Below are 23,653 nucleotides of genomic sequence, written 5' to 3' on the forward strand. Positions count from 1 at the left end.
ATCTCATTTCAGCATGTGTATAAAGAGGCTAATGACATTGCCGATAAATTAGCAAAACGAGGGGTGTCTATGCAAAAAAAATTTATTTCGGATGTCCCATTTCAGATTGGCTATAACCTTTGAGTAATTAATGAAGCTTTAGTAACATTGTCCAAAAAAAAAAAACCACATGGATCTCGACCTAGACTCGCTCAGATTGACCCTACTAGGTTGGCAGGTCCAGCCTACCCCATTTGGCAGCCCTACCTCTAAACAACACTGTAGGCGCCAAGTCCAACCATTTAGGGGAAACCATAGGGAAACCGCTAATCCAAACAGATTTGAAAACAAGGATTCAGAGAATCCAAACAGATTAGCAAAAATATCACGGCCAACCATTAACAATTGCTGAAAGCCAAATGCATGTTTAAACCGTTAGACTGAGAAATGGGGAAAACTATAAACCCTTGTATAACAACTGTCGTACAAAATTTGGTGGTACTACATCCCATGGATAATCCATTGATCAGATGTAAAAATCCATCATGTTAACGAGTCAAACAGGGACATACAATACCATCCCGACAACCATTCAATGCCTCTACCCCAGTTTATGACAAGTTAAATACCATTGGATCAAATAAGGGCCATGGGATGACATGGTCGAGGAGTTAAGAGGTCAGCCCTAAGAGAGGTACGTTCCTGGAAATTGGTTCTTGCAGAGGGAGTCAAGAACTATAACAGAGATAGAGAAATGAGATACCGCCATAAGGGCTGACGGCTCGTACCTTCTCCCCCAATTCTTGAGAAATGTGCTTCCGGTCTTCCTCCTTTCCTCGATAAATGGGCTTTTGTGGTTTTCCTATTTTGGGAAAATAAAGGGAAAAACAGTGCCCACTTTTCCTGGCATTTCTGCAGCTTTCCCCACTACCAAACAAGGGTCCCTCTAGGCCACGAGAGCTGGGAAAACCAGAGTTTTCCAGAGGTAATATCCCTATTACTAGACGAGGCCAAAAAAACAAAAAGAGGAGGCCAAATTCATGATATGGAAGTCTTAAATATCCCATGTATATTAAAAATGAAAATCACTTGTGTTCTACTTTTCTCTTAATGCCAATCACAAGAAATAAAGCCCAGACTGGATCCTTGATCCATATGGCATCAAAATGAATCCAACACGCAAAACACCAGAGCATAGAAGTACCAAGTGTATGCATGCCCCTGCACAACTTCCCAAAGCTCAAAATGACTGAGCCACCAATCAAGAACCAGAGAGAGAAACCAAAAGACTAGAGAGAGAAACTGCGAAAGCATGCACCGGAAATTTCAGCAATAGAACATAACGCGCTTCACGTTTTCTTTGAGGGCTGGAAGTGGCCGCACGCTGGAGCCTGCTGCACGAGTGCTGCTGGCACGACTGCCAGCACCGCTGGGTGCTCCCCTACCAGGCAGCCCGCTAGACATGGATCCACTGTCTGAAGTCTCCGGCTCCATGTAGAAGCGAGCCCTGAAGGCTGCTAGATGAGCATAGTAAGCAGGCGGCACTGCAAAAAAGGGAACGGAGATGTACTCAGCAAACTATATAAGACAGAGGTCTATTGAGAGAGTATGCAGCAATTACTTGAATTTCTTTTTTTTGGGGTTTCATGAATTTTAAGAGAATATAAAAGCATTTCTATTGAGATAGTAAGTAAATATGGGGAGAAAGAGAGGTTCCAAAACAAACATGGATAAATTTACTAAGAGACATGAAAACAGGTGAATTTCTAAAGAACATGCATGAGAATTTTAAAAGCAAGTTCACTGACATTGCAGGTAAAATCTAGGGAGAAAGAGAGGATCCAAAACAAACATGCATGAATCAATTAGGAGACATGAAACCAGCTCCATTGGGTTTTGATAATACTCTTCTGAGAGAGCACGAGAGAAAGAGAGAGAGAGAGAGAGAGAGAGAGAGAGAAAGAGAGTACATAAATGAAGAAATAAGCACAAAACTTCCATTAGAAACAACCTAGAAACAGCAGGAAAACTTGATCGGAAATCACTGCACAAGATTTACTCCTACAAAGTATAATGCAAGGTACTCAGAAGTCAGAACAGCCATCCACCACCCATACTGAACAAGTGGTGGAGATGAGCAGCTGTGCCCTGGACAAACAAAACAGGGCCTAAAAGCTGAAAGAACATCTCCACTGTAACAATTATAAGTACTACGGAGCAGTAGACGGGCAAAGCAAGAACCCTACAAGATACTTGCCAAGAGTATGGAAAATTTCCTCATGCAATAAGAAAATGAACAATTACTCAAAAGAGCTGGCCATTGATATATGGAAGGAAAAGCCTCAATAACACTGATAACTCTCTGAAACCACTTACCAATAGAGACAGAGCGGGTGCAACGTGCATACCTGTTTGAAATTGCAACAGCTCAGCAATCATCTAACAAATTTTTTTGATTTATATTATTCATTTTACTGTTACTTTTCTCAGAACATGTTGAATAATGGGAGAACAAGTATGAAGCTATCATCAAACTTACGTATAGCACAGATTATTAGTGAGCGACTGGAGGCCATCGGCTGTGAAGTGATTCTCATCAAACAAAACATGGTAATGGGCAGGGCGGCTAGTACCCTGTTAGAGGGAGAAAGGATTACTTAGTTGTATAAAAACCACAATGCGAACAAAACTAGTACACACGATCAAGATGTGAAATATTCTACCCAAGTTTTACTATCATAGAAAACCGCAACAAAAACCAAACAAAGGGTATAAATGCGAGGAGGCAGAAGAGGGTACATGTTTCTAGATATGAGAGAGACTATTGATGAGAGAGAGAGAGAGAGAGAGATTATTGATGAGAGAGAGAGAGAGATTGAGAAAATCACCTGGATGCCAGCATGACTGCATAAGTAAAAATCAAATTCAGTGGGATGGCAGATCTTTGAATCCACCACAGTTCCTGCAAAGTGTGCAAAACATCGATGAGATCACAGAACAAAGCTTGAAAAGAATTTATGCTCACCACATAAATATATATCTCTATATCCAAAACATTTTGGAAAAATATAACTTCTCCCATAATAACACAACAATATTTTTTTCATTTGAAACTAAGTTTCTTCCACCTTTCCGTCTAATTCAACTATTTTTAATATAATCATGCTCCATTTTCGCCCAAAGTACCAAAGACAATTGAATATCCAAATAATGATAAAGCTACCAAAACAGAGAATCTCAGCCATATAAAAGTGGCACTTACAATGAATAGTAATATAGGTGGAATCCCAGCCATCAGATCTTTATCTGGTGGTTCAAAATACATGTCACTATCTGAATTTTAATCTTTTTTCTAGAAATCGGATCTTGATGAAGTTTTGGGAGGATATACTAGACACCAGCGTGCACCACATAAAAAAATAAAAAAATATACTTTCAAGATAATAAATGACCAAACCACCTCCATTATTTTTCAGGGTTATTTTCATCACTTCATATTTAGAAAATTATTTGTTTTATATGTTTTTCTCGTGCGCGCTTTTTTTAGTTCACACACCCAGAATTTCATTACGATCCGAAATCTAGAAAAAGATAAAAACTCAGATAGTGATATGTATTTTGAACAACCTGATGAAGATCTGAGGGCTGAGATTCCACCAATATTACTATACATTATAAGTGCCCAGTTATTGGCAGCTTTTTTCTTCCAATAATTACGATACAAAGAGAACCCCAAGAAGATAAACAACATACTATTCATCTTAATTTCTTTGACGGAAACTATTCATCTTAATTTCTTTTACGGAAACTATTCATCATAATATCTTTGATGATCATAAGCACAAACAAATGCAAGGCATGTCCCACATTCCAATAAAACAACCCTCTATAAAAGACACCATATCCATGTAAATTTTAAAATTAATATATATGCTGATGGTCTAAACTAATCAGGAGTCATCAAATAACTGCATACAACTAAAAAGATAAAACCTAAGACCTAATCATACCGGGTAATATATTTCCACTCTTGTCAGTCAGATGATGATCCTTATGATTGTTTGCAAATAGCCGAGTGTGATGCCGCTTTTGAACCACAACAAATGTCACAGGGGGCTGATAGTTTGGCTCAAGGGAGGAACATGCCTGCCATGATATAATAAATAAAAAAATAAAAAATTAACACAGTTGCCTATTGAAAATTATCACATCTATCGCATTATAGATGATTGCCAAGGCATTACCTTGCGAATAGCATCCAATTCATGAAACAAAACCTGGTAAAACTGGCCCTCGCTAACTCCATCCCTGCAAATGAGCACAGTGAAAACATATTAAAATAACATACATCAGAACTTGGTACCAGGACACGCTAAGGCACATATCCCAGCTATAACCTTGCTCATCGAGCATAATGCAATCAGCATTTAAATTAATGTATTGGAGGGAAAGGAATTTCTACCAAGTAACCTAGAATGCAGACTTAGAGATATCTAATATGTGACAATCTGAAAAGCCCTGGATTTAACAACCTTTTAACGTAATGTTTAAAACATCGTACCAGCTTTGAAGTAATCACCCAAGGAAAAAAGATTTTACTCCAAAAGATATTCTTCTCCATCTGGTGTACACGGTCAATTTACTATCGGGTAAAACCGGACCTAGGGTTAGTTTTAGGACCCCAAATTTTGGGGATATAACCTTTTAACACATAGATTAACCTCAATAACAAAAAAAATCCTAATTGCACCCTTTCACCCTTTAACCTTTTAACTTGGGGAGTAGTAGTACATGTTTTTTATTTTTAGAACAATAATCTGGTGATTCTAAGGTGACTACCAAATTTTTAGATTGAAAAAATCTTCCCAAGTAGGCCATCTGACCGAGGGATTAGTAGTACACTATGCTCTATACTTGCTCAAGATTTATAACATGTATCCAAGTGTTCTTAGAACATCCACAAGTAAATGTAGAACTGTAACTAACCAAAACCAAACAGGGGCAGTAATCAACAGGGCAACTTTGTCGTTTTTTAATCAGTCAATTTTAGTGATTTGGTAGGATAGAATGTTTCCAGAATGCACCTCATTGTTCGACCTTAAAATTTTCTCTTTTGTTTATAATTAAATTGCAGATGATTAACGAATAAAAGTTTAAGTAACTCAGAATAAACATACCTGTAGAAAATAATCCTCTGAGGCTTTTGCCCAGTTGCTCTCCTGAATGAAATGAGCAACTCCCTAACAAAAGGGGATAGCAAGAAAAAATCATTAAGTCAAAGACATCAAAGACACAAACAGCCAAATAATAAAAGAAAAATCAGCCCAAGCTGGCATTGCCAGTACAAACAGCCAAATAACAATGCAAAATGAGGAGCACACACTTGATCATGCCACCCGTCACAGTTCCACGTTGAGGATCCTGGGTGACCTTATAAAGATCTTGGATCAATTCTTGTCTGTGAGCTTGAGCACAGACCAATCCAGCATATTTAGTCACCTCTGGCCAGTCCTGAGAACCAACGACCTGCACAAGATACAATCTGAAGTCAATACTGAACAATGAACAACCAAAAAAGCAATGATTAGACTCCAGAGATCAGGACTGGCCTTAGACAACCCAGATCACCCATTAGCCAAGTTTATGAAAAACAATAAAATAACAACCATCAGCCATTAGACAAGTTTCTTTTTAAAGGACCCGCCAATTATATGAACTTGGCTCGGGTGCAATCTGATTTTCAAAACTTCGCAAAATAGAAAGGTATTACTCGATGAGAGAGAGCAATGAAGGGAGAGATATCTTACAGCAGCAATGGATGCGCTGGAATCCTCTCCTGGGTGAGGATGAGTGACATCAGCCCCAAATATTATAGTTGGAACGTCACTTACAAGTGGAATTCTCCTTGCAATCGCATCCACAAGTACAGTATTCCTCCCACCGACCTTTTTTATACAATGAAGAAATTGGGTCAATTAATTACCAGCACATTATTCAAATGGAATGGTGAAGAGAATAAAACAGAAGACTACAATGGGTACCTTAACATTGATTTTCAAAGCAACATTAGCAAGATACTGCTTGCTCATTTTAAATACATGCTTAGTTAAGCAGCATTGGGAGACCAAGCCCAAATCCGTCTCGCAAATTCTCTTTAGATCCCCTATAAGGTATATAAAGGCCATATTAAGAAATGGGAACAGGAGCATAAAACCGTCATAACGGATGGGTACAATGCATAATAAGTTGTAAAAGCCAGTGCGCAACAAGCCTTACATGAACAGAATGGTATTTAGCAGAAAAAATCAGAAAAGCACAATGATGGTTTGAAGTAAACAGCAGCTTTTACTAGAATAAGTAAAACAAGAAAGAACTTACTACAAAGATCTAAAAACAAGGTATGGGAGAGCATAAAAGCATTCTCAAGTCCAAAAAAAGTCAGTGGTGTATGCGGAAAAAGAAACAACCCAGCAAAGTTAGAGACTAATCATATAACAGATTACATTTTTTCTAACAAGGAGAAAGGAATGACTTTGAATCAACATAGAGGAAAATGATATGCAAATCTTCAAAGCATACACACATGCACAGTGAATGAACATACCATAAAGGGAACCATTATTATCAGGCAAGATTACAATCAGCAGATCTAGTTCTTTGCCACGAAGAACATTTGCTGCCTCCTGAAATCGGGATTTCAGAGTTCGCTCCACCTGATCAGGACGAGCAGAAGATACAGCAATAACAGGTTCTGGGTTGAATGTCTGCAACATAATCATCACACAAACCACGGATAATTAGAGAGGGAGACAACATAATCATCAATGCATTTCAATTGTAGATGGAATCCAAATTAAGCCCACTCAATGACAAGCAAGGACGAGAAGACAATATGCTAGTCATTAATACCATTCCCGAAATGTGACACATTTGAGAAAGCTCCTGGCAAAAGCGTTGAGCAGCACTGTCTTGAACAGTACGGGAGAAGTTTATACACGTCCAATTGTTTACAGTGCCTCCATTAACCATTTTCTGCAACAAAATTAAAATATCAGTCATTCCCCAAAAAAAGGTCCAAAAACATAAGCAAGAAATACCAAGGCACTGAAAGTAACAAAATAAGCCCAATATCACCCTGTTCATCATGTTCCATTGCCCAACTTGAGGTAGGCAATCTTTCTCCCTGCCGGTATCATGGTATTTAAGCTGCACATCCAATGTGGGGGTCACAAGAAAATATTAACCAATAGGTGTCATTAATAAAAAGAAAATAAAGAACTGTAGAATTTTATGAGAAGAGAAAACGTCAGAGTGAACAACTAACCCAGGGCGGAGGCAGAATGCGTGCTTCAATTGATGCCATTTTATCACTAATTTTAATACCGAACTCCTTTGCATAAGGGTCCTGATGATAAGAATTATGGTGCACAGTCTGCAAAAATAGTCTAGCATCAGAAACCAAAAAATTCTGTGTGGTCTACAAATAGAGACGAAAAGGAAAAAACAAAATCTAAAGATGGCATGGCAAAGTAGCCACTACACACATTGTTCTGCTTGTTTCAAGTGATGCAAAAAAATATTGCTGCCTATCCAGCCAAGAAATGTCTACAAAGACAAGTTCAAATTAGGGAATCATATCCTCTCATTAAAAAAGTGCAATTCACATCATATTGAATTTAATTGAGTTGCAAGTGTATTCCTGTAACCTTTTTTTTCTTTTATACTTCTGAAAATCATATCCCAAAACTATCGCAGGGAATTAAATCCCACACTGCATCAGGGATTTATATACTATAGAAGACACCTAAAATAATTGCAATTTCACATTATTTTCTATATCCTTCAATTCCAAATGTACACCAGTAACCTTTTTTTTAGATACTTCTGGGAATTACATTCAAAACCTATCACGGGGAATTATATTCCACTCTTCATGAAGGATTTTGATACTGGATAAAAGATGCCTTCAGAAGGGCACACTCAAACATGAATCCAGGGAGTTTCTTTCATATTCTAACAGGGAAATTGACAGGGATGCAAGGATTAGAGTTTATTGGGGCAAGATATGCTTTCGAAGTCATGCTTCCACAGGAACCAAAGGCGGACAGCATACAGAAACCAGAAGCAATTATCTCTATAATGAAATTTCACAAAGAAACAAGAAAAAGGAATAACCCAATAACAAGAAAAGGGAGGATAGGATGCAGAACAAGAGGCAAGTTTTTCCTGTAAGGATATTTCATGTATGGAAACAAGAAAAAAGAAAAACTCATTTTAGCTAGTCATCCTTTTTGAGTAACACAGACGTAATTCACCAATCAAAGATATAATTTCATAAAAATTAACTGTCGAAAAAAGGAACATAAACATAAACTAAATACAAAGCAACACAATACCCGAATAATAGCAAGCTCCCGGTCATGTGGTCGCTGGCAGGTCACTTTCAGAAGGGCAGTGATTTGTCTTTCGTTCAATCGCTTTGAGTATCGTTGGCCCTCAACGATTTGGCATACCTGTAGTACAGTACCAATATCGCACGCCATCCAATAGATAAAACAGATGATCAATTAAAAGCCAAGAAAGTAATAAATCTTCACCTCCATTGGGAGGTAATTTGGGCGCTGATGATTCCCGACTTGCAGACAAGGCCACGTAGTATGCCTAATGTTGAAGTCATACGTCTCCTGGAAGTACTGGACAACATATTTCATCGTTCCATTATCATCCACAGGGAACCTGTCATAAAATAAATTTCCACAAAGGAATCCATCAATCATGTCAATTAAAAAGAACAGATAGATTGACACTACATAGTTTCTTTTTATAAAGAAATAATATCAACCACTATGGAGTCAAGCATCAGATGGATTATTCCAAATTTTTAGTAAATTTAGGTATCATGATTCATGAAGATAACAGTAAAGAATCTTACGTTAACTCTCTTGTTGGCTGTGAAGTTAAACCCGATATGCGGTATTTGCGACGCATAGTGCCTCTGTGGGTAACCTCAACCTTCACACCTCTAAGAGCTTTCTTGATCTGATAGCACAAGCGAGCACAGTAAATAAATGGACCACAAATAACTGCAAAAATAGCACAGAGCTCTCTATTAGTTCACACTAGCACATTACTGAATATACTGACCAACTCAAAAAAAATCGAAGGAGTCACCTTGCGCTTGTTCACAGAAAATAAAATTCAGAATAAATATCCAAATTCAAGCTTTTTCTAAATCGAACTAAGACAACTAATTTTAGTTTTGCTTGCTCTTCTAGTCACTCAAATTGTTATTTACTTTTAAATTTTTCATTTTTATTACTTGTACTATCAAGTAATAAAAAATGAATCCAAAAAAAAAAAGTACATACGAGAATTAAGAAACCAATCTCACAATCTTTAAAACAAAATACCTTAACACGGTCAGCATCAGACAATGGCCTCGAGGTAACATCTCTGCCCAAAAGCTGAGTAACAAATTCGATAACAGGAAGTGGCTCAATGAAAGCAGTAGAGGACATATCTGCAACAAACTTAGTGTTAGAAACCAAATAAAAACTATAAAGACTACAGCAATAATAAAAAGCATCAAGGGCAACAATAGCATACCAATATTAAGCGAAAGACCCATTTGTGTGGGTCGAATACTCTGGTAAAACCCACACCAGCTCTCCAAACCCTCACCCAGCGACTGCCTTCTACCAAGATCAGGAGAATAGAATGAACGCCCAACAGGGGAATATCTACATCAAGATCAAGTCACACAGCATTCAGTCTAATGTATCAACTACCCAACACAAAGAAGCCATATACGAGAGGAGAAACCTTGAATGAGATAGACACAACACCAACATATCAAGTGCCCCACATGAAGAAACCATAAATGCGACAGAGAAACCATAAATGACACAAATATATTAAAGACAAGTAAAGGCAATGGTGAATTAGTAATGAATTACCTGTTGGTTGGCAATTCTCGCAAAACAATATCCAGAACCTGGAGGGCTTCTTGGGGAGCATCAGATTGTTTTCCGGCTAAAAATAACCCCAAGTGATGCAGGTCAGCACGAGCAGCAAACTTAATTACAAGCTTGAATTGCCTCTCACGTCTGCAAGATTAAAAACAAGTGTTAAAGAGAACTTTTCATATACAAGCTTATAGTATTATACAGCAAATAACCATAATTGTGAATTATGATCATTCAAAGAAAAACTTATGGAAATCAATTGAAGGGACTGCAAATGAACAACCTAAGAGTGCCCATTCCATCATCTTCATCCATCAGATTTATGGCAAATTCTCTTGAGGTAAAGGGGAGAGGTCCAGCAGTATAAAGACTCTTCCGACCATCATAAACTGGAAACCTCCTTCCCAAGTGAGACTCTTGGTAAAGTTTCACTAGCTGCTTCATAACTGCTCGATTCACAGCTCTCGAAGTAACCTCGGGTGTGATGGACACCTGAATTAAGACGGCCTCGTGTCAATCCCAATCATGGGTGGACTAATTAAAAAAAATCAATGTGCTCAATTACACTCTTCCAAAAAAAAAAACAAAAACAGCAGCAGAAAAAGAATTATCTTTACATTGTAAAAGGAATAAAATTTACCAGAAAAGTTGGCATTAATTAAAAAAAAAAAGAATTGGAGTAATGTAATTTTTGCTCATTCCAATGCATAAAAAAGACCAATGAACACATACACCAAACTCTCCACCAACACCAATTCGTCAATACAAATGATGCATATAGTCAAACCAAATACAAAACATATATCAACATTGCTCAATACAATATATAAGCTCGATTCACAGCTCTCGAAGTAACCTCGGGTGTGATGGACACCTGAATTAAGACGGGCCTCGAGTCAATCCCAATCAAGGGCGGATTAATTAAAAAAAATCAATGTGCTCAATTACACTCTTCCAAAAAAAAAAACAAAAACAGCAGCAGAAAAAGAATTATCTTTACATTGTACAAGGAATAAAATTTACCAGAAAAGTTGGCATCAATTAAAAAAAAAAAGAATTGGAGTAATGCAATTTTTGCTCAATCCAATGCATAAAAAAGACCAATGAACACATACACCAAACTCTCCACCAACACCAATTCGTCAATACAAATGATGCACATAGTCAAACCAAATACAAAACATATATCAACATTGCTCAATACAATATATAAAGACCATGAACACAAACACCAAACTCACCAATGTCACCAATTCTTCAATTTCAATTTTGCAAACGATCAAAATAAATGCAGTGCAGGTGCTGATGAGATAATAAGAATCTCACTGAATGTTATCCAAGAGAAACCCAAGAGTTCAGTTACACAAACAAACTTCAGTTACACAAAGTAAGACTTATTTTCAGTTAAAAAATGTTACTTAATTCCACATTCTAAATACGGATGAATTGTACCGAAACATTTCATACCTATAAGAAAAAAATATATATCCAAGAAAATCTGACTTTACTGAATTTTAATACTGCACAATCGAACTTGCAAACATCAATGACATAGACAGTAAAAGCTCCACTATGACCCACTTCCGAATGTGAATGCAGCCCAATAGATGTCAACTGTCCATTTATCATAAATCCACCAAAAACTATACAATGAAAAGTAGATACCAATAATGGACAAAGACACCCAGCAAGTGAACCAAGGAAAGAAACCTTACATCATATTGGTGATAGTCCTTATCTGGCAGTTCCACAATGAAATGGTTTGCCTTCACCATACACCTGGTCCCCATCGACCCCTTCCCAGGCCTCGAAGGAAATCTCATGCTCTTGCTCGACTGGGGTGGCTGCTGCACAGCCTCCTCCTGTTTCACCAATGTAAGCTGCTGAACCTGCTCTGCTAACTGATGGGCAGAAGAAGACGAAGCGCCACTTTCCTGGGGCTCACCGGCCTGAGATGGTGTTTGTTGAAACGAACCAAACTGTTGCGCGTACATTTGCGGAGGGTATTGAGATGGTGGTCTTTGGGCAACAGCTTGGGGCAGATCGGGAACTGGGGGTCTAGCATATGAACCAGAAGGGCCCGAGGTGGGCCCACCACCACGGCCCCCTCCCCTCCTCCTGGCCCCACCACCACCTTGGGGCCCACCCATCTGGCCCCCTTGATAAGGACCAGAAGGTTGCTGGTAAGGGGCTCGAGGTTGCTGCTGATAAGATGGCTGCTGTTGATAAGGGGGCTGCTGTTGATAAGGGGGCTGCTGTGGATAAGGAGGTTGCTGACCTCGGCCCTGAGGGCCTCCTCGTCCTTGGTATTGCGGTTGTTGAGTATAGCCACCCCGGCCTGGTTGTAGGCCCCATCCCCTTCCTTGTTGTTGATAAGGAGCAGACTGGGGCTGTTGGGTTGGTTGTGAAGGGGGTGAGGGACGCTGTTGAGGAGGGGGCTGGCGAGCTTCAGGAGGGGCTTGGGAAGGAGCATCTGAACTCTCCCCAAGTCCGCTGGTTGGATCCATCGTCTTCTTTTTCCTCGGCATGGTTCAGTGAAAGGGGATTACACTTCAAGAATTTTGTTAGGTAGCAAAGTCTCAGAATGCAAGGAACTCAATCTGTGGTCATCAATATTTCAGAAAGCGTTAGAAACTCGTATAATTGTATCGTATTGTAATGAACAAATAGGAACCTGAGTAGAAAAGAATAGAGAGAGAGAGAGCAAGAGGATGTTCACATAACAAGCACAGAAAAATCACGGAAAATGTAGTTTCAGCACACTAGGTACAGAACACGTAGTAGTAACAAACATTTTATTAGTCATAAATCAGAAAATAGTCAAATCAAAAGCAAATCCAATCTAAATGGTAACTTGATATGGAAGAGTAAGTAGAGTACATATGTAACTTAATGACAAGCACATGGAAAATAAACAAGCACAATAACATAACATGTAAAAGTCTACTGAAATGTAAGCCTAGAGTTAAACCAGTCTAGTAAGGGTAGACGAGCAAGATAATAAACGTGGTCACCAATGACAAGCACATAGCCTATGAAGACAATAGAAGAACTTTCTAAAAGCAAAAATGAGAATGCACCAAGAAATAGAAGAAAACAGGAACCCAAAAACATCATTCAACAAAGAAATATAAATATTATATAGGAATCACAAACCAGAAAAGGGTAGAGAGCAAGATAATAAACTCAATGACAAACCCATAGACAATGAAGCCAGGAGAAGAACTTTTAAAAGCGAGAATCAGAATGCACCAAAATAAAGAAGAAAACCGGAACCCAAAACATGACTAAAGAAGAAAAAACTATATAGGAATCATAAACCAGAAACCATGACATCAAAAAAAGAATCACTTAACCCAGAAAATTGATACACACACGTGTGTGTAGAGAGAGAGAGATTGATTCACTCTCAACCCCATACAGTCAAAATCCAACAGTTGGCACTCAATGAAAAAAAGGAGAAAAGGGAAAGAAAGAGAGGAGAAGGGGACGAATTGAAGAAAAAACTACAAGGATCAAAAAAGAACAAAAAGAAAAAGAATACAGAGGTATTGTACCATTTTCCCGATTTCACCAACACCAAGAGTACACCTACTCGACATAGACACGGCATTTAATCGCATAAAAGCATAAGGTCCGATGATAATACTAACAAAAATAAAATTCAGATAGAAGCACTATAACACAAGAAGTAAACTAAAAATAAATAAAATTATCACATTACAAATGAACAGTTAAACCAACTACAGAAACAAAATAGAGACAGTGAAAAGAATGTTTAGTAGACAACTCTACACCAATTAATAAGGCAGGAAACCATAGAACCACATTACAAGAGAACACTCCAGTTGCATCACCCAGGAGAAAAAATAAAAACAAATAAAAAAAACGAATTTATTCTTTTATTTCTGAAGAAAGGTGAAACTCAATGCTACATCAGTACATGCTATATTACTACACTAGAGCATGAAATGACTACACCCATTTTCCTTAAAACTAAAATCACCATATACAAACCACAAAGATCTTGCAATATCACATCATGCGACACAATAAAACTTCACAAAGAAGATTGCTCAAAATGGATCAATAAAATATCAACATCAGACAGAAAAAACACTGGCGAAAAACGAAAGAAGTTCACCACATCTTACAAACCTAAACCGTGGGGAACCCAAGGAGTCACAGACTATGGAAACACTCGGCATCATGTAAAAAAGAAATGAACAAATATAATGCCCAGTAAATCTGCTCACCAAAAGGATAGACAGTAGCAAAACACTAGCACTAAAGTTGAACCAAACAATAATAAATCACATGAATCCAAAAATAAGGCACGTCAATAAACCATAACCATCAAATTAATACAAATAAAATGAACAGCTATTAATCCATTCACGACACGAATACATTTTGCTATTACAATCAACTGCATGCCAAAGGATTAACATCAACAAAACCCTAAAAATGAGTACACAAGGGACCCATGGCTACAAGTAACAGATTAAACACTTGTCAATGGGCACAGGAAAAACACAGTTAAAACTAAAAACTTGAGACTGATCAGGAATGCACAAGCAAGGAAACAAGGAGGAGGTAGCATCAAAACCCTAAGAGAAAACGGCTGCTAACAGTCTAACAAGCTACTCAAAACCCCAATCCACGATCAAAAGAAATCCCAACGCATGTACAATGGAAAAATCCTAGCTGACGAAGACAAGGAAACCCCAATAGAAACAGAACACTTTGAAGCTCAAATCAGAATAAAGTTATAGCTCAAAAACATCAGAGCACAACCCTACCCAAAAAATATATAACAATAAGTAGAAAAAATCAAAATGTACGAATAAGTAAAGGAAATCGGAAGAAAACATAGAACACCAAAAAATAAAAGAAAGACACTCCATTAAAACAACAATCTACAGTTGAAATCCCAAAACAAAAAACCAAAAAACACACAATCTTACTGTATAAAATAACAAACTGTTTACCTAAATCTCAGAAGAAAAACAAATTGATAGAGAGAAAAAGAGAGAACTGAATCACAAAAAGTACAGACTGAGTGTTAGTCAACAAACACAATAAACCAAATCTTGCTCATGCAAAACCACAAAGAAAATGAAAAACACAGTAGAGGTCGAGAAAGAAAACCTAAAAAGCTTCGACAAATATGAGATCAAACAGCCACAAAAGACATGGAACAGAAAAAAAAAATTACCTCCAACCCTGCGTTGCAGAACTACATCCCACCCACAACCCCAGCTTTAAAAGGTCGAGGCCTTTGAAAATACCGCAAAAACCTCTAATATTTCTTGTGTGACCTTCAACTCGTTGGAGGACTGAAAGGTCTCACCGAGTCTTCCGTACGCTTTCCGTTTCAAAATGGACTAAATTACCCATTTGTCCCTTCAAAATGACGTTTTGTGATCTCGAAATTATCGGCGTCTCTCCGTTTTCAGCGTTAGCACGGAAGTATTTTCGTCATTATAAAAGATTAATGGGTAACAATTGGGTAAATGGTGATTAATTAAGTTTAAAAGTGGGAAGTGCAAGGGGCAAATAGGAAATAAGATAGGGTTAATATAATCCCGCAGATATAAATGGAGGGGCAGTTTAGGACATTATGAAAACCACTGGTTTTGTTATAAAACCATTCGTTGGTTTTAAGAATTTACAAAATTGCCCTTCGCTCCTTTTAACCTTTCCCTTCCCGTCCTTTTGTCCTCCAAACCTACTTTTTCAAACACCGAGCGGTGGTTCTTGTTGCTTAAGAGTTAAGGAAGTACTTAGCTAATTCGAAATTTCATCGGCCACCTATAAATGTTGGCCTCTTAATAAATATATTTCTGATACGAATTTTAAGGTTTAATTTTTAACTACATGTAATCTCTAACATGTATGTCATGAATATGAATAAATAAATAAATTTAAAAATTTAGAAATAATATTTTTAATAAAAAAACATTTGGACTGTTAGTTTCCATTATTTTTAGACGGAACACCTACTTGCGTACATCTTTAAGATTCATGCGTTATACTTACTGAACCGCGCATGTAAAAATGCGGTTCAACCCGCATGAAAACATTTTCCATATCTTAATAACTGAATCTGAGAAATTTAGGGACCAAATTGTAGTTTAAATGTGTTAAATATTACTAAAACTAGAGAGAAAAAATTGCTTGTAAGTCTTTATAGATGTCAAATATTTACTAAACACAAATGACTGCCAAATGTTTATTAGATAATATTTGTACAAATGTTAATATTAGCATATTTCAACGAGCTCGAATATTGTTATATTTATGCAATACATATATTTTTCTTAATGACAGTCAGAATTGAACACCTTGTAAGCCAGTCGTGCCACATTTCGAAAAATAGCTAGAATATTACTACTTTTGTCATAATGTTAAAAGTGGCTTAAAAGTATGATCAACACGAGCATGCCGCGACAAGGAAAAATAATTAGGAGTTAAATTTTATGTAAAACTTGGCATGCATAGCCGAGTTGTGGATGATTTTAGCGAGGGTCAAAATGCTTTCTCATTGTTAATCTCATCTCTAATCACTTGGATAAAAAGAGGTGGTAAAGCTGAATCAATATAAAATTCGCCAGGAAAATAAAATAATAAGAATGCAGTTTAATAGCAAACATAACGGCAGACATAATCTTAATATTTTTATTATCCAAAAACAAATGAATGCATTGTGCCCAAAGAACTGTTACTTTTCCCGTAACATTAACCTTTAGTCCTTATACATCAAATATTTACCTGAACATACGTTACTTCCAAATTATTATTAGGTTCAATTTAGTTCTTGTATCAAGGCAATGTGATTTTTTATCCTAATGACAGTGAAAGTAGGAATCAAACGCCTCAATTTGTTAGAAATGCCACTGTTCCAAAAGTAACCCGAATTTAAAAGTTCGTTAAAAATGTTACCAAAACGTGTTCAAGGCGAGTACATCACAAGAAGGAAAGGTAAATAACAATTAATGTTGTTAAGTGAAACTTAGCATCCATAACTAACATGTGGATGGTTTTAGGAAATAATGGTAAAATCTTCTTTAATTGTAAATCTCGTAGGTAATTTTACTTATATGCAACAAGTTGGTAAACTTCATCAACATGAGCATGACTGTTACAAAAATAATAATGAGCCGGCAATGTAATGGCAAATAGAACTCTTTTTTTTGTATTTTCCTAAAGGGTGAGGTTTGTATGAAGTGACAACTTAAACAATAACGGTAAGGCACACCCAAAAAATCTCATTAAATGATGTATTTTCAATGCCAAATCTCTTATCATGGCCTAAAAGTCTATTTTTCACCTCTATAATGAAATTGAAAGGTGTGAAAATGGTACGAATCTTGTATATCTATGAGCATTTACAAATCTTGAAAAAGGATGGTCTAGATAATGTGGTACAAGATTTACTATTTGTAGGACTTGAAATTCATTTAGTTTTTGATATCCATATACATCGAGGTCAAGATGATCAAATGGATAATTTTCTAGTGACAAATCAACCTTTTTTCGTTCGGTGTTTTAGGTGCACCTTACTTCTATAGTATGAGGCTGACGCCTTTTATAAACTTTTTCTTTCCTATAACAAATCAATATATTGTGTCCAAACAGTTGCTACTCTTTCATGACATCAACCTTTGGTGCAACTATCATTTGTCAATTGAATCTTTTAAACCTATAGAATAGTGTGTAGTTTAAGCATGATGGAATTTCTTATCACTAAACCTGGCCAAAAAAAAATAAAATATCTTCTCAGTAATTCCTTATAAATGTAATATTTATGTTTACATAAATACCTTCCAAATTATTATTAGATACATTGTACAAATGCTAATATCGCAATGTGGATGAGCCCGAATATTGTTGTATTTATGCAATATGCCCATATATCTTAACAACAGTTAATGCATGAACTGAAAACCTTGTTTAGCTAGACACACTACTATTTGATAAATAATATGAATCTTAATTTTTTGTCAGCATATTAAAAATTGCTTGAAATTGCGTTCAACATAGGAAATAATGAGCATGCAATATATTAGCAAATAGAATCTTAACTTATGTATTTTCCAAAAAGAAATCAATATATTGCACCCAACATAGCATCTGCTTTTCCCATAACGTCAACCTTTACTGCATGTATTGTTTAATAACTGCATATTTCAAAACTACATTAAATGTACTTATTTCTAAACCTAGATGGGGAAAAATCTTACTGATATATCCTTATGGATCTCAATTATCCACATGATTGAAAAATTTTATCACATACATTTTACATATGTTAATATTAGCATTTTTGGATGAGCTCAAATATTGTTGCATTCACAAAATATAGCTATGTATCTTAATGACAGTCAATGCAGGAATCGAACACTAAGTTGAATATTCTTATTTTTGTTATTGATGTTAAAAAGGGTATGTAATACGAACTAATGTTGTTATGTAAAACTTGACATGCCTTGCCTAAGATATATAGGCGGTTTTAGAAAACATCATCATCACTCGAGCATTATCCAACTATTTAGGGTCGGCTAGGTAGTTTTAAAAAATAAGGGTAATAATCTCTTTAATTGTTAACCTTGTAGGCAATTGCTTGCATGCAAGAAGTCTAGTAAACTCCATCAACATGAGCTTGGATGTTAGAAAATAAAATAATGAGCATGCAATTTGATTTTAAATATAATTATATTTTATATTCACCAAATATAAATTAGCATATCATACCCAAATAGTTGCTACTATTCCATAACATCAACCTTTGGTGCATTTCTCATTTAATAATCTTTAAAACTTATAGCATAATATGTAGTTTAACCCTATTAAATTTTTTTTATCAAAAATAAAAAATATTTGCTATCAAGTCTTTGTAGATATCAAATAATATACAATTCACAATACTTCAAATTCTAAAGGTTAATGTTTTAGTAAGTTGTGAAGGATAGAATTTATTTTTTTAAAAAAAACTTACTTTTTGTGATATCTTGCTCATCAAGTAATGGTGATTGTGTAAATATCATTAAAAGACAAGGGGTATTTTTGTCATATTTTGAAACTTATTCTGAAGGATAAGGGTACCCGATAAATAAAGGTTTAGGACACTAATTTCCAAAATACCAATGTATTTTGATAAAAATTTCAATTGTCTCTTACTTAATGATTAAGTCACATATTAAATTAAAATTTTAAACAAAAAGTAATATTTTATAGTAAAAAATAAAATAAGGAATATGCATTTTACTAGCAAAGTAGAATCTTAATTTTTGTATATTTAAAAAATAAATCAAGGCACTGTGCCAAAATAGGTGCTACTTCCCTTGGACATCAACCCTTAGTGCATGCATTGTTTAAGGACCAACCTGCAATTTAAATGTATTATTTTTTTTATAAATAAACTTAGATGGAGAAAATAATCCTATTGGTAAGTCCTTATAGATACATTGTACAAATGTTAGTATTATTAACATGCATGGGTGAGCCAAATATTGTTGTATTAGGCAATATAACTATTTATCTTATTGGTAGTCAATGCAGGAAATGAACACCTTGTTTTTAGCTAGTGTAGACACCCATACTGAGGGAATTGTAGGAAACTATAATTTTCGAGAAACAACGCGAATATTATTATTTTTGTAAGCATTTACAAAATAACACAAAACGTGTCCAACATGAGCAATCATGACAAGTAAAAATAAATAGTCATGTAAAACTTGGCATGCATAGCTTAAAATGTGAATGATTTTGGTAAATAATGGTTAAAATCCTTCTTAATTGCTATCATGTAGGTATTTGCTTACATACAAATTGGTGGTAAGATCAAATAAATAAGTTTGGCTGATAGAAAAGAAAACAATAAGCATGTAGTTTAATTGTGAATAGAATTTAAACTTTTGTATTTTCTAAAAGTAAATAAATATATTGTGCTCAATAGTTGCCTATTTTGCATAACATCAACCTTTGTTGCATTTGCCATCCAATAATTGAATATTTAAAACTAATGACATAACATGTAGATTAAAATATTAAATTTATTATTACTAAACCTAGCAAAATAAAAAAAATCCGACTATCCAAATTATTAGTGAATTTATGGCACACATGTCTAAGTTATAGAAGTTTTTAACAACCAAGGGCGAAATTCCTTTTTGCTTGTTAGTGGTTAATAGCTTAAATGTGATTTAGCAAACTCTAATGAACTTTGGTTTAGCTGGTAGAAAATAAAATAATGATCAAGCAATTCAACAACAACTAGAATCTTAAATCTATTATTTTCCAAAATAAATCAATATATTGTACATAAAATCAACCCATGTTGCATTTATTGTTTATTATGATAGAAAACAAGGACATAATGGTGGTATCATGGGTACTTCAAAAATCATCCTAATATATTTACCCATAAAATCATGGGTACTTCAAATAAAATTAAATATATTTTTAATTATCTTAAGGGAAATGACCTTGTGAGACCCTCCTACACCCATGTATGCAGGACCTCGAATGATTACCATTAAATTTGGCACAAATCTCTAGAAAAGTCAAATCCCACACCCATCTGACAACTTTTATAGAGATCTGTGCCAAATTTAATAGTGATCTTTTGGGATCCTACATACATGGGTGTGGGAATGTCTCATAGAATCATTACTCTTATCTTAATATAGATACTTGAATTGTCCGTTCAAATCTTGATGAGCCCCTTAAAGATGTCTTTTTATTCATCTTCATCATGCATCAATAGACTTGATTTTCTTTCAATTTATAACAACATCGAGACATGGGATTCCTACTATTGTTTAGGATTTTTGAGAATCCATGATTTCAAGATCTATGAAAGAGTAATCAATAAATAATATCAACCTTAAGTTTATAAATTATCTTAAGGGTGAGGTTTATTCTATATGTCCACCTTAAACAATCGAACTAAGATGCATTTTAGAACTCCATTATAAGATGTAGTTTAGGTGCTGAAAAAATCCATTTCCACCCGTAATTATAAAATTTAAAGTTCTAAAAATAGTATAAATGAATCAAAACAATAAAACCTTGAAAATAGATTGTTAAAATAATGTGCTACATGATGCACTATTTACAGGACATTAAGTCCCTTTTTTCTTTCTCACATTCATGCATTATGACGTTGAGATATTTAAATTGAGGGTTTTTGAGGTGTACATTACTGAGAATAATGCTAACACCTTATATAAACTTTGTCCTTCTCTTAAACTTCATGTGAAGGTATGTAGTAGAAATAGTTTAAGATCAAGCTAAGAAATCCATAATTATTTGAGTTATTAAAATATTTAGTTTATTCCCATTGGAGGTTTCTACTTCTGGTTATAATCATTTGAATATGTCTGGACTTTCCTATGACATGCATAGTTATCTATATTGGACAATATTAGTAACAACTTTGAAATTTTAATAGTAATAATATAAAATAAATATCTCTAAAAATTTATTTTCCTTGAGCAACCCTTCACTTTCTCTTAGCAAGTGCTTGGTCATGGAATGTGCACTATTAAATTTTTATATTTGATAAATTTAGGACACAATGGTCCCAGACAAAATTGGGGGATATTTGGGCATGCATGGAATAATTAAAAACTTTTCCATATATTCATAAAAAAATTATAGCAACAAGGAAATAAATAATTATCTCCAATAAAGTTTGCTTGAAATGGTGCTTCGAGGCATCTTCAGGCACGAGGCTTTCCTAATTTTAATGGTAGATTCATCTCTCTCTCTCTCTGAAGTATTGTGAGAATTCAAAAAGAATTTTCCTTAATATCGAGCTATTTTAATTCAAAATGTTTAAGAAATAATCTTAACTTTTCAAGGAAAAATCAAGTTATCAACATAAATATATAACTTACATAATTATACATGCAATTTATATAATCCAATGATTTAAAAGATGCCATCCGGTCCGACTTGAGAATCATCACCCCATTCCGATTCGACTTATATATAGAAAACGAAAAGTCTAAAAAGGAACATGGGGTTCCACATAGTAAAACGGCGATTTTCTACAGTAAAATAGGGATCCAGACTGCCGAATTCGCCTATCCATACCGGTTTTTCGCCTATTCACTATTTTTCAAGTGTTTTTTCGCCGGTTCACTGTTTTTTTCCATACAGTAAAACTGCAATGTGGACCGCCGATTAATCGATCTGGACCGATTTTTAGGGTGCCCGATTCAGGTCACGACCTCTTTTTTAAATTAGGCTTTCTTCGATTAAGAAGAGCTAATATCTAATATCTTCTACACACAACCCAAATTATATATAGGATTTTGATTAAGAAGAGCTCGAGAATATAGTACTTAACAGCCGTAAGTTCGGATGACATTAGTATTTGTATTCAACGATTAGATTGGTAATCTCTATGCTACAATGAAGCATTCCCACGCTCGCTCTCTCTCTCTCTCTCTCTCTCTCTCTCTTGATATATACTAACCAGAGCATGCTTGTAGGATGCCCACATGGTATAATCATCATTAAATATGATTTCAAATATTTTGTTTCGGTTGTGTAAAAAGATCAAGGAACATTGCCATGTGAAATGAAGTGGTGTTTGGATATTTTTAGGAAAGCTTTTAAGGCTGTATAGTTAATTGATAATTGAGTCAATTTTTCTAGCAAAGTTGTTGTTTGTAGTTTTGTACATCAATATTCAATTTAGGGCTTTTATTAGTTAGTTTTTTGTTTTATAAAGTTATCCCAAAAAGGGTAATTCGGGTGATCAATTCGATTACAACTGAAAAGAAAAGTGACTCCTCATAAACATGAATGCATTAGTTCCAGGCTTGGACAATACATTGTTTGGGTCCAAGATTTGGACCCGGACCCGAATAGTGTCCAAAATTTGGATCTGACTTAATACGACCCGTCAGGTCTAATTTTTTGACCCATACCTAGACCTGAATTGAGTCTACCCCTTGGATCCTAGGTCGGGTCCGGGTCCTATGCCACACCTAGTGCCGGGGCCACATTTTAGGTGCCAAATTTATAGTTCAAGTGTTTACGTTGAATACCACTTTGGAACTACAAGCATCGGAGTACCTAAAAAACACCATTATTTTAAGAGATCATGAAAATACTGACTTTCATTGTACCTGCAAAACATTGATATTTTGTTGCAATTTCACAGCACATTGATCAAAACTAACTTGCGTCGTCCTAATTGCAAAATGAAATGATATTGTCAACTACTATTAATATACTGCTTGAAACCAAACAGGTAGTATACAGACTAAAATGGATGGTGTTCGAAACTTCGGATGCTCACCCTTTATTCCTTCTTATTCGAACTATATGCTATTACAAACACAACCACATTAAAATCAATATATTTTCTGCCACTATGGTTTATTGAAATTAGATAGAGCGATTTAAAACTCACCAAGGCGATTTGGAATCACTCAAATTGGCTTTTGATTGGGAATCAAGGGCCTATTTGGGTACCTGGATTTTAAAACATGGATTCTTAATATCTTGGATATTGTAAAAATCCACCGTTTGGATTGTTTAATGACTAGGATACTTAAAATCAGGAAAATCAAAATCATGAAAATAAAACCTACTTTTCTATGATTTCATTTCCACACCAAAACCTATTTTTTTGCATTTTCAAGGTCCATGGATTTCACTCATTGGTTCCCTCGACTCAAAGATAG

General features: G+C 35.4%; 1 protein-coding gene across 8 annotated transcripts; it reads right to left on the bottom strand.

The window, feature by feature from the left end:
• Positions 1–1,025: 1,025 nt before the first annotated feature.
• On the bottom strand, positions 1,026–15,451 carry LOC18445387 (protein argonaute 1A). 8 transcript variants are annotated; one of them, XM_006855526.4, is made up of 23 exons: positions 15,163–15,451; positions 11,660–12,544; positions 10,228–10,436; positions 9,936–10,085; positions 9,586–9,719; positions 9,390–9,499; positions 8,912–9,018; positions 8,577–8,715; positions 8,376–8,492; positions 7,304–7,411; positions 7,114–7,185; positions 6,889–7,011; positions 6,584–6,743; positions 6,021–6,142; positions 5,787–5,924; positions 5,363–5,505; positions 5,157–5,219; positions 4,224–4,287; positions 3,990–4,125; positions 2,868–2,941; positions 2,519–2,613; positions 2,356–2,387; positions 1,026–1,523 (listed from the first exon to the last, which is right to left on the bottom strand). In XM_006855526.4, the coding sequence occupies exons 2-23, from the start codon at positions 12,470–12,472 to the stop codon at positions 1,306–1,308; spliced, it is 3,327 nt and encodes a 1,108-aa protein (XP_006855588.1). In that variant the 5' UTR covers positions 12,473–12,544; positions 15,163–15,451; the 3' UTR covers positions 1,026–1,305. The 8 variants fall into 8 exon arrangements, with proteins under 8 accessions (XP_006855588.1, XP_088703355.1, XP_088703356.1 ...); XM_088847229.1 differs by having other exon boundaries at positions 15,096–15,185; XM_088847230.1 differs by having other exon boundaries at positions 14,936–15,185.
• Between the last annotated feature and the right edge of the window lie 8,202 nt (positions 15,452–23,653).

This window comes from Amborella trichopoda, chromosome 9, assembly GCF_054954075.1.
Source record: "Amborella trichopoda isolate Santa Cruz 75 chromosome 9, AtrichopodaSantaCruz75HAP2 v2.0, whole genome shotgun sequence".
Lineage (NCBI taxonomy): Eukaryota > Viridiplantae > Streptophyta > Magnoliopsida > Amborellales > Amborellaceae > Amborella > Amborella trichopoda.

Coding starts and splice junctions, on each gene's coding strand:
- LOC18445387 (XM_020674251.2), bottom strand. CDS start 12,472: ATGCCGAGGAAAAAGAAGACGATGGATCCAACCAGCGGACTTGGGGAG. Junction 10,086..10,227: donor GATGGAATGGGCACTCTTAG/GTTGTTCATTTG, acceptor TTAATCTTGCAG/ACGTGAGAGGCAATTCAAGC. Junction 2,614..2,867: donor GCAGTCATGCTGGCATCCAG/GTGATTTTCTCA, acceptor TCCCTCTAACAG/GGTACTAGCCGCCCTGCCCA.